Raw genomic sequence first — 12,500 nt, forward strand, 5'->3', positions numbered from 1 at the left:
GTGCGCATCAACGTCGTCTTTTTATCGCCACGTGCTTCTTGTACATCATCCTTTTTTTTCTCTCCTTGTTTTTTTTCTTCTCTGTTTTTTTATTCATAAAGTTTTTTTCTCTCGCTCTTTTTTTTCTTCTTTTTTTTTTTTTTTTTTTTTTTTTCTTTTTTTTTTAACTACTTAATCATATATACGAAAACGCTACAAGTGTGAAGAAGAAGAAGAAGAAGCCTTTTCTGTGGTGTCATCGATGGATTTCAATTTCAAAGGTCCTTGAAAAATTCGATATGTAATGTGAAAAGAAAGAGAGACATAGAGGTAGAGATAGATAAATAGAAAGAGAGTGTGAGAGAGAGAGAGAGAGAGAGAGAGAGAGAGAAAAGAAAAGTTTGTGCGTATGTGCGAAGAGCAACGTGTGTCAATTCCAAGGAGAGAGAATCGAAAGTACCACCGAAAGCGTGGAAGGTGCGAAAGAAAGGGAGAAGGGGGAAACTCCCTACTGTGCCAAGGAAGAAGAGACTTCCGGTGTGGTGTTTCGTCGCACGAGAGAGACCCTCTCGCCGGATGTTTATCGTGAGTGTCCTTACGAGTGTTTTCTGCGTGTCTTCTTTTTCTCTTCCTCTTCTACTTCGTTTTTTTCTTTCTTTTTCTTTTTTTCTTTTTCGTTTTCTTCCTTTTCCCTTTCTTTCTTTCTTTCTTTCTTCCTTTCTTTTTTTCTTTTATACTTTCTTTTTTTTGTTCAAACTGCCTCTATTTTTTTTTTCTCGATCTTCAAGTCGAAAGAGAGATGGAGAGAGGGAGAGAGAGAGAGAGAGGGAAAGAGAGAAAATATCTAAGACTTAACGAATTTATTAACGAACGAAAAAATTTAACTGAATGAGAACGTAAAAATTAATAATTATTATTTTCAATGGAAAATAATAATTTTTCCATAGCAATGGAAAAAAAGAAAAAAAAAAAAAAATTACCAAGAATATCTTTTATTCCAGCTCGAACGAGTTCACATACCACACACACACACACCGTTAACTTAGTCACTTGCCTTCCAAAAGGGGGCCAACGATATGTACTTTTTTTATCACTTAAGGATCCTACAGAGATTACGTGTTATTTATCAAACCGTTGCCGTTTGTACTTACGTTCAAGAACTTATCGTTCAATTCTTTTTCGTTCTTTTTTTATTTCTTTCTTTCTCCCTCTCTCTCTCTCTCTCTCTCTCTCTCTCTCTCTCTCACACACACACACTCTCACTTTCTTTCTCTTTTTCCTTTCTCTAGTTGACATGAAAAGTTTAAGAGATTGCTCGATACATTGTAACTATCATTATGAGTATAATATTTAAAAATTATCATGCCAATAAATTTATTCATTATTTTCAAAGAAATGCTTTCGAATTTATAGGAAACAAGAGAACCCACTTAATTTCAAGCAATTCCGCAATGGGATAACTTCTCTATCCTTTTCTCTCTCTCTCTCTCTCTCTTTCTCTACATCTTTCCCTCTCTTTCCCTCTCTTTATCCTCTCTCTCTCTCTCTCTCTCTCTCTCTCTCTCTCTCTTTCTCTCTCTCTCTCTTTCTGGTTTTTCGCGCGCGCCTATCGCTCGTGTTCGCCACGTGAAACTACCGATCGATTCGCCTCCGATGCGTAATCGTTCCCAGAGAGGGGAACTTCGGAATTATTATTAGAAAGCCGTAACCGCACGCGAAACATTGTTACTTTTGCGCGCGGCGAGTGTGCGTCGAATCACGTGCGTCACGCTACAATCTATAATCGGTTGCTCGTTTGCGATCAAGGCAAAACCGGTCTTTCGATATTCGAGGATCATCGCGACTATCGATCGCATTCGAGACAAAAATGATATTATGTAGACACTCTTCGTATAATAATTATGCTAATGAAGATATTTATTACATTAAAGAAATATATGTATATATATATATAATGTGGTCCTTTTCTAATCTTAAAGTGATAAAAATAATTTATTATTTATATTTTATCGTTTTATTTCAATATTTATTGCTTCTTATTCATATTAAATATTAATTATATGAATTTATGTATGACTTTTCACAATCCGATGGAATGTGAAATGTTTGATCTATGCATACAATTTTATATATATGTATATATCTGTCAAATTTATAAGTAAGATTGCCGATATATCGGTCGGAGAAAAGTCTTTCCATTGAAAATTATCCTTAGAATGATTTAGAAAGAAGATATTATTCCTTTCGATTATTCATTAGAATGTTCTCTCTCTCTCTCTCTCTCTCTCTCTCTCTCTCTCTCTTTCTCTCTCTATCAAGCAATATTCTGTATAAGTTATTTTTTTTACAGATGCGTATATGTTTATTAAATGAATTTTATTAATTTTTGACTTGAAGAATTGATTGATATACTTTACAATTTTATTTTTGTTCTTATGACAATTCTCGCACAATTTCGTTGAACGAATTAATTCCCTCCTTTCTTTCTCCCTCTCTCTCTCTCTTTCTCTCGTTCTCTCTCTCTCTCTCTCTCTCTCTCTCTCTCTCTCTCTCATTCACTCATTTTCATAGAGACATAACAATAACGCGAGCCATAGTTGTTTTCACATCATGTTTATTAACGAGGAGAATCGCGTTGCATCAACGTTCGTTCATGTATATACATACATGGACTGAACATATATGTATATGTACGTACATACCTATAATTCATATGTATGTATATATTAAACGTGGCGTATTTCACGAACCTTTGTAATCGTATAATTTCGTTTCTTTTACCTTCCAATCGTATTACCGATATATTTCGACATAAAGACGATCGTAATTTCAGGACGATGGCATAATGGATCATGACACAGACGGAGACGGTGCGATCAACTTGTCCACGTCGCAGCGACCCTCCGCCGCTACAACCCCAAATGGTGACATCCCTGGTTACGGTCAGGATCAACAGGACAACGATCAGGTAAGAAGTCACATCACCGTAAAAGAAACGACAACGTTTCTTCGACGTTCGACAAATTTTTTCATCAATTACATCTTTATCCTTTACATTGCATGTTGCAAATTCTCTAACAAAAAAAAAATATATATATATATATATATATATATTTATAGAAGAAAAAAATACTGCTTGACCATCAAGATTAATAATCCTCCATTCGCGTTCCCGTTTATTACGCCGAGACTTCGTTGCACTTTCACGAAGGAACTTTTTGTTTAGACTTTTATACCACCGTGCGAAGCTCTCTTGAAAATATTACAGTCACCTAAATAATTTAATTCTTCGTTCACCGTCTCTCGCCCGACATCAAAGAGTAAACCACTGTCTTTTTCTCTCTCTCTCTCTCTCTCTCTCTCTCTCTTTATATATATATATATATGACTGTCTCTCTTCTTTTCTCATACGCACGCATATGTTTCTCCTTGCTCTTCTCTTTCCGTTGTAACCGTGGCTTCTCTCTACATACGGTAGAACAGCAGACGGAGGACAAGTTAAACGATCTATTTCGAAGTTGCTCTTCCGTGAGTCATCACTGAGATACGCGGATTCTCTAAACACGTCGTTTCGTTGAATTTTGTTAACGTCTAATGTTACTTCGTATTACCAGAACGAAAATTATAATACCGATCGATTTCTTTAAAATCAACAATTTTTACGATCAAAACCTTTTTGAAAAGAAACTACTTAAATACATACATACATACATACATACATACATACATACATACATACATATATATTATATACGATAGGAAAGAAACACGAGGTACTTATAACTTTTCCTTCTTGAAATGGAAAAAAAGGGGAAATTGAACGATCACCAGCATCGCGGGACTGTATAACCTTTGCTAGAAAAGAATAAAAAAGAGAGAGAGAGAGAGAGAGGGAGAGAGAGAGAGAGAGAAAGAGAAAGAGAGAAAAGAGAAACGAAAAATAAACCGATTCTTCGACCTTAAAAAGCGAAGTTTCCGCGGTACGAGCTTCGTACCTCGAGATGTAGTAGGCGATACTTTTGAAGCGTTTGACACCCAGCCACCATAAAATCGAGCCCCCTGATTTCAAATTCAATTCAAAATCCCGCGCTTGGTGTTGCCGCCAAGTGGAAGAAAGAAATAGAGAGAGAGAGAGAGAGAGAGAGAGAGAGAGAGAGAGAGAAAGAGAGAGAGAAAGAGAAAGTGAAATGCAATATACTACTACGCTCCGTGGCAAGTGCCGGCGAGGGAAACAAATGTTTTATGGCCCTTAAAGCGGCCTTTTCGGTTTCGTTCTTGAAAAAAGAAAAGGAAATGATAGGGTCATATAGGTTACAGGTCTATTCTACATATATCTACATATACATATACAGGATACATACATATATATATATATATATATGTATTTATATATTTATATATACTCACACATTTATTTACAAGTATCTATGAAAAATAAATTATTCCTTTTCTCTTTTTAAGTTTACTTATTTCATAACAGCATGTGCCACTTATACACTATTATTTATTATTTTATTTGTGTATATGTGAACGCGTACGTATACAAAACTCATACATTCGTTTTTTTTTTTTTTTTATCGTTCGTTCTTTCGTTCGTTCGTTCGTTCTTTCGTTCGTTCCTTCGTTCATTCGTTCATTCGTTCGTTCGCGTTCGTTCGCATTCGTTCGTAGATAGCGGCCGAATATCAAGTTCACGTGACGCAGCGCGTAAATAGGTGTGTACTTACACGACTACGTGAATTACACGTGCGACACGTACATCTGCTCGTTTGTTGGTTAAGTGTAAACAGAGATTCGCTTATCGCTGCTCCGACACGTCGCTTAGAACGTACACGCGCTGATGTTGGAGTCTCCGAAGTCTCTCCCTTCTCTCTCTCTCTCTCTCTCTCTCTCTCTCTCTCTCTCTCTCTCTCTCTCTCTCTCTCTCTCCTTCACTCTTTCTGTCCGTTTCTTTCCCCCTCTTTCTCTACCTACCTATCTACCTACATATCTATCTTTTTTTTCGGATTTATTCGAGAAGAGAAACGAACTTTATGATTAGAACATTTTCTTTATTACAAAACTTTCGATCCATTTAACGTATCTTATATTATTCGTTATGTTGATTTCGTGAGAACGACGAAAATCCAGATAAACCTATGATTTTTATTCGCGTGTAAGGGACTAAGAAGAGTCCGTAGTCCCTTCACTATTAGAGAGTCAAATTTCATCGATCGATAACCGCTTTAATTTGTGGTTAGAACACCAGAATCCCGAACTTTCCAGCAACGACATCGAAAACGACTAGGAAGCACGACCATACTTGACCTTTTTGGACATCCTCCTTCGTGTCTCTTTCTCTCTCTCTCTCTCTCTCTCTCTTCTCTCTCTCTCTCTTTCTCTTCCTCTTTCGCTCTTGATCGATTCTTCACGTCGATTCGAGAAACTCGCTGATCTTCGATCGTTCGTTTCTATTCTACTATATGTACCGCTAAATGGCTTTCGATTATTCTATGAGAAGTTCTGTGTCTCTAATAGCGCCTTGAAACTTACCTCTCTCTCTCTCTCTCTCTCTCTCTCTCTCTCCTCTTCTTTCCTTTCTTCCTCCACTTCTCTTCTCTTCTCTTCTCTTTCTCTCTTGAAACTTCTTCATACTCACGTTGTTAATAATTAATTGCTGTTGAATAATATTAAAGTATGTATCGTTTACGTTAAACCACTCTTGACGTATATATATCGTAGACTTGTAAATTGTCACGTGTGACCAAACTTGGCATTTCTAGATGGAGAACGACGGAGTTAGAAAGACGGAGAGAACTTAACTCCGCTTGTCTCGAGCACTCAACTGAGATAGCGGGTTGCCTTTGGTCGACTGGAAGCCGTGTTCGAGATCAAACTTACCATTGGTTAACAATGTTTATAATTTAAGGACTTGTGGAAACAAAGAGAGAGAGACAGAGACAGAGAGAGAGAGAGAGAGAGAGAGAGAGAGAGAGAGAGAGAGTCAAGGAGAGATAATAATAATCAAGAGCGAACACTGAGGTCAAAAGGGATCTTACGATATATATACATACATACATACATACATACATACGTTAGTAAAGATCAAACAGTCAACGTCGACATCAATGTAATCCTGGATGAATCTGCGTCTCCATTTCATGGTTTTCGGGATATCTCCCGAAACATAGACGTTATCACTGATATTCGATCGATCCCTTAATCTTTGATCAACTTGGACATGGTATCGAAGTTCATGACAATCAATCGTTAATGAATTGTCCAAGAAGTGCGACGTACGTACATAAATATAAATTATCAAACGTCAAATATCCACGGTGATAGACATTCAGAAAGAGAGAGAGAAAGAGAGAGAGAGAGAGAGAGAGAGAGACCATGATTTCCGTTCACTGACCTAATTACGAATTTTCACGAATTCCATATTCAATTTCTACAATATGGTTACAAACATATTATATACCATTTCATTATAGATATATATATATATATATGTGCATATATATACATAATATAAAATAGAAACGTATACATGAGAAACATAATAGTACAATGAGAATATAATGTATTATAAACATGCATTGTATATATCGATCTGATATAAATCCATTTCGTTAAAGAATAGATAATAAATAGATAACAAGCTTGTTGTTGTTATCGACACGTAGAAAAAAATTTATCTCTGTCCTTTTACGTGTAAGAACGAAGAGATAGATAGATCGATAGATAGATAGAGAGAGAGAGAGAGAGAGAGAAAAAATTAAAAAAAAAAAAAAAAAAAAAAAAAAAAAAAAAGAAAAGAAAGAAAAAAAAAAGAAAAAAAAAGAAAAAAAAATACTGAAACTTCGTCGTCGTAAAAGAAAGAAAGAGAGAGAAAGAGACAAACGAATTTTCACCTTCTATCCCCTCTATACCAAATCCCTCCTTCAAATCGCAAATTGCGGATAGGCTGTCCTTTCCAATCAAGCTACCCCAGACTTTCTTTACCACCCCCGTTTACTCCGGTTCATACTCGATTCTTCTTTTCTTTCATCCATTCGTTTCGTTGTACTTTTCTACTTCCCCACTCCCCTCCCCGCTCTCCTACTTCAATTCACGATTTCTTTTCTCTCTCTCTCTCTCTCCCTCTCCGTTTTTTTCTTTTACAAGCACAGCTTATAGTTAGATTGCACAAGACCGATCCGCATCTAAAAGAGAGCGAGAGAAAGAGAGAGTGAGAGAAAGAGAAAGAGAGAAAGGGAAGAGTCGTAACTTTTACGTAGCCCGCGCTACGCTTCGCTATGAATATCGATGCCGGGGAGTTTTAAGGAGAATTCGCTTTTCTGTAATTGAAAGAATTTTTGTCGTGCTGAGCCAGCTGGCCTGAGCATAAAAGATCTCGAATCCGAAAGCGCGTTCTTTCTATCTATCTATCTATCTTTCTCTTTCTCTTTCTCTTTTTCTCACACGTACGTTCGTAGCGGCTCTGTGTGTTTTAAAGGAAAATTTTTCGAAGGGATATCGTGTCGGTGACGAGGATTTTAATAAATTACCGAAACTCCAACTAGCTTTTCCTCTTTCTCTTTCTCTCTCTCTCTCTCTCTCTCTCTCTCTCTCTCTCTCTCTTTTCTCTTTCGCTCGTCTTTTTTCTATCCTCTCTTTTTCTCTGCTCCTCCTTTAATTCAATATTACCAATCTTTTCCATGCCAAAGATACTAGTTATCGTTCGAATCTAATACATACTTAGGATTTTTCTTCTTCTTGAAAATGTCTCGTGTACATTTCTTTTTCTTCTTTTATTTTCATTTATTTATTGATGTATTTATTTATTTATTTATTTATTTATTTTTTCTTTCGTTAATTATTACTACAAATTCATCGTTAAAATTTACAATGCCTATTCGTATTAACAAACGAACAAGCGAAAATTCGTTTTCAAATATTTTGCTATTTGTTTATTTTGTGCGCGTTAACTTTGGATCATTTTATATTGCCATTCACGACGAAGAGAGAGAGAGAGAGAGAGAGAGAGAGAGAGAGAGAGAGAATAGTCAATTCTTATCTAATTGACAAACAGTTACAGGGAGGAATTTTAGATCTCAAGAAAGCATGGAAAAGCAGCTAGTACTACTGTTAAGAACATTAGCACGGTAAAGTCTTTGTAGAAGACACATCGCGTCTGATTTCCGACAGTTAGCAGAAGTCGGAAATTCATGAGTACCACAACAGAATGAAGTCTATCTCTCTCTCTCTTTGTTTCTCTCTTTCTCCCTCTTTCTCTCGTGTTCTTGTTCTCCGTTCTCCGTCTCTCTCGCTCGTTCACTTCGTCTTCGAAGTCCCGGTTTTATCTACATTATTAACCGGTCGAAACCTCACGGCTGTGTACTTAAATCCAATCTAGAAATCCCACCCTTCTAGTCTCCCACCTTTGCTACCCTCGAGGGGCTCTAAGGTCGACGGAGACTGGCAAGGGCGATTGCGCTCTATTATTCACGCGCCTGCTTCGTGTCGTCGAATGATACCTGAGAAAATACACAACATCCGTACAATTTCATTCGAAGAACCTTTCGAACATTCATCGTTTCGTTCTTTCGCACAAATTTTTTCTTCGACATGTATGCAAGTACGTACGTAAGAGTTTTACGAATAAGATTTGTCGATCTCTCTTTCCTCTCTCTTTTTTTTCTTTTTTTTTTATTTCGATTACGTTTGTTCGTTTAATTAACATGGACGTCTTATATTCGAGTAGTGGAATATAATTTCGTGTACCTGTTAAAAAAAAAAAAAAAAAAAAAAGGAAAAAAAAAAGAAAAAAAAAAAGAAAAAAATAAGCATAACAATATGATGTAATTTAATAATAATAATAATAATGGTAATAATAATAATTATTATTTGATTGTTGTTTTATTTAAAAAATTATTTAATATCGCGTTATTCGCAAGTGCGATATATTAAAGAAAAGAAAAGAAAAGGAAAAAAAAAAAGAAAAAAGAAACTAATTACGCTGAAAAATTTGAAAAATTGTCCTTGTGTTTCGTTTTTCCTTTAGGTAGAACTTAATTGCCAAATCGCCGATATTATACTAAGAATCTCATCGAGACGCATCTACTTAAAACAATATTAAGAGCGATCCTTGCGAATGTCTCTCGAAAGAAAACGATCCATTCGATTGGCGATTTGCCAAAGATATCTCACGAAAGATTCTTCTTCTCTCTTTTTTTTTTTTTTTTGTTCTTTTTCTTTTTTCTTCTCTTCTTCGGCGCTGGCTCGATTAACGCGCCAAAACGAACGGTCTCTTATTTATTCGCCAGTTAAGTAATATTAATCGTAGAGAGAAGATATCCTACGATGTACGTACGAAGATACTACGATCATTTATAAGAGATACAGATTCGATTATTCATACTCTTTGTCTACGGATGAAAACGTTCGGTCGCTCATTATTCTTTTGCACCTGCCTAACGCTCTTTATAACGTACTAAAAATATTATTATTTCATTCGTCGGTTGGATGAAAATAATTGGACAATGTTAGCACCGATTCCGGGAGTAGTAGCCGGCACCACGATTGATCGATTTACGGTGGTTGATAAAACTACGAATTTTCCACGAGCACCTGAAACAACTCAGTGGGATCGTTGCGATCGGACGTTTTACCTTCGTATCATAAACATTATGAAATGTAGTTGATATCTGTTATACCCCACCCTTAACCACCTATCCCACCCCCACCCACTGACCCTCCCCTCGAACAGGACTTTTATTTTTCTGTCATATATATCGTAACACGTTCTCGTTGCCGTCGTAACCGATGGGTATTTCATATCGTAGGGTTAACGTCTAATAATACGGTATAGTTATACACGTACGTGCTTCAAGTAGAACAATAAAATATCTTTTGAACGTAACGATCGTCGAAATACGATCGTACATTCGAGAAGAAGACTGAAGAGTTTGCGAAGAAACGCGACTACGTCAGACCCGAGAGCCACTTTATTTGTTCGATAAAGTCAACGACGTACGCTTTGTCACGTTCCATGCGATACCATCGTCATTATCGTTATTATAACAATAACAAATTGATACTACTATTACGTTCTATCTTATGTCCTTGTCAATTTATTACCGATACTACGTTATTGTTTTTCTCTTTTTATTTCAAAACTAAAAGACAAACACACGTTACATTAGTCGTACGACGATTGTTACACGAGGTTGTATACACCTATACAATAACTTATGTTTTTCTTTTCGCTAACTACAAAAATATGATCGTTATTAAATTTTCATTGACAAGGACGTATTTGTATACTAATAGGATAAGAAACATTCATTCATACGTTGTAATATTTTCAGTCCGCTTAGAAACGTCGAACCAACAACGTCATTGTCGTTCTCTTTGTCTTTTTCCTTTTCTCTCTCTTTCTCTCTCTCTCTCTCTCTCTCTCTCTTTCATCCTCTTTTCGTCTTCGTCCCTTAGCAAAGCGAATGTCTGTTCGCAGAGATGCGCGTATCGCGGATTAGAAGAAAGGAATCCTCGGACCGAGGGTTTTCCAAGGACACCGTGCTTGAGACAGTGAAACTTAATTAAAAGCACGCGCGATGATTATTTGCAGAGCCGCCGTTCACCGTTTATTTTGGAAATTGCGTTCCCCGCGGGCCGCTTTCTCGCGAGTGTTTTGAAGCGTCGGAAATCTTTCCCTCTCTCTTTCTCTCTTTCTCTTTCTTTCTCTCTCTCTCTCGCTCTCTTTCTTTCCCTCCATTCAACAAAGAGAAAAGGAGTGAAGGTGGAGAAAGGAAGGGCTATAGGGAAAGGGGAGAAGAATTCTGGAAGGAATACGAGCACTTGGAAGAAAGAGGAGGGACAGTGGGAAAGGGAGAAAGAAAGAGGAACGCAGGAGAAAGAGTAAGAGTGAGAGAGAGAGAGAGAGAGAGAGAGAGAGAGAGAGAGAGAAAGAGAAAGAGAGGGGGAAAAAGTGAAAGTAATTTTACTCTACTCGATAACCAAATAACAATAACTAAGAAGAAAAACATTTCGTTAAAGGCACCAACTCGATTTCCCAGATAAAAAGAGAGAGTGGGAGAGGGGGGGAGAGGGAGTAATAAATGTCGCATTCAATCGTCGGCTATTTTCTGCCGAGTGTTAGAGCGCACATTGCTTCCTCTTTTTCCTTGATTTAACGAGAATAGCTCTTTTGCGTGCATTCGTACGTACATATGTATATATGTTCCTCTCTCTCTCTTTCTCTCTTTCTCTCCCTCTCTCTCTCTCTCTCTCTCTCTCTCTCTCTCTTTCTCTCTCTTTCTCTTTCTCTTTCTATTTCTCTTTAAGACAGGAATTTCAAACGGAGGGAGAATAAAGAACATTTTCTTCTTTTTCATTTATTCCACCTTAACCCTCCCTTAACCCCGCTAATCCACTCCTATACCGACCTCAAATTTTTTTTTTCTCATTGGATCATTAAAATCCCCACGTTTCTTTAATAAACGTCAAACATTGAGAAAAATAAAGGAAAAGGAATAATTGTTTAGCGATTTCGATTTGGATTTGTCGAGTTCTTTTTGAGAGGAGAGAATGAACGATACGAAGGTAGTAGGAACGGAAAAAAAACAAAGAAGGAAGGAAGGAATGAAAGAAGGAAAGAAAGGAAAAAAAAAGGAAAGAGGGGGGCGGAGGGTTCGACCTTTTAGCGGCGAGCATCGATATGAAAATGCTAATATTGAGTTGAGAAGCGATGTAAAAAGATCGTCCGTCTAGTATATGTATATGTGTATGTATATATATATATATATATATATATATGCGTATGCGAGTTTGTACGTTTATGTGACCGTTAAGCACTCGTAGGACGAAGGGTTGACAAGCCGCTTCTGAGGTCAGCCGTGGAAGGAAGAGGAAGAGAGGAAGAGGGAAAGAGTAGGAGTAGAAGTAGTAGGAGGAGGAGAAGGTGGAGTAGGAATAGAAGTAAAAGAGGGAGGACGGTGTGAAAGAGAACACGTGCATTTTGGGGTAGAGTCGTGTAAATGTATGCGTGCGTGCGTGCGTGCATGTGCAAGCAAGTTGGATCACCATGAAACCGATGGGAAACGAAGGGAAGGGAGACGAAGAAAGAGTATGTTACGTGGACGTAGTTTAGAGGAGATAGAGAGAGTAAGAGAGAGAAAGAGAGAGAGAGAGAGAGAGAGAGAGAGAAGGAGAGAGAGAGAGAGATGGATAGATAGAGAGATAGAGAAATAGAGTGAAAGAGAGAAATAGGGAGAAAGAGAGAAAGAGAGACAAGAAGGGTGGGGGTAAGGTGCAGGGTGTTTCGGTGAGAGAGTGCGAGCGAGTCAAGGATAAGGGGTGGGGTGGGGTGGGAAGTTGGCGGGGACGAAGCGTCGGCTAGAATAAACACATAGATGTTTTCTTTGTTCCTCTAAACTAAACAACCAACGAGGAATCTAAACAGAGGCCAGAACCCAAATTCAATTTGGTCGCCGCCTCCTCCGTCTCTACCTTCGGCTGTTTTACGAGCGAAGGGTACCCCTCCCCCTCCCAACCCACCC

The 12,500-nt window shown here is 37.6% G+C and overlaps 1 protein-coding gene across 33 annotated transcripts in view; it reads left to right on the forward strand.

Annotated features, from left to right (window-relative positions):
* The window catches only part of LOC124950677 (forkhead box protein P2-like), a 285,654-nt gene that overhangs the window by 179,689 nt on the left and 93,465 nt on the right, over positions 1-12,500 (forward strand). For 30 of the 33 annotated variants that reach the window (XR_007101413.1, XM_047497707.1, XM_047497709.1 and 27 more), the window contains one exon: positions 2,813-2,947. Coding sequence is in view for 32 of the 33 variants with exons in the window: in XM_047497707.1 (XP_047353663.1) it covers positions 2,813-2,947 (135 nt within the window). In the remaining variant the exon portion in view is untranslated. Of the gene's footprint in view, positions 41-199; positions 565-2,812; positions 2,948-12,500 lie in introns of all 33 variants that reach the window. The other 3 variants (XM_047497720.1, XM_047497721.1, XM_047497719.1) reach the window with 2 other exon arrangements.

This window comes from Vespa velutina, chromosome 7, assembly GCF_912470025.1.
Source record: "Vespa velutina chromosome 7, iVesVel2.1, whole genome shotgun sequence".
NCBI classification, from domain to species: Eukaryota; Metazoa; Arthropoda; class Insecta; order Hymenoptera; family Vespidae; genus Vespa; species Vespa velutina.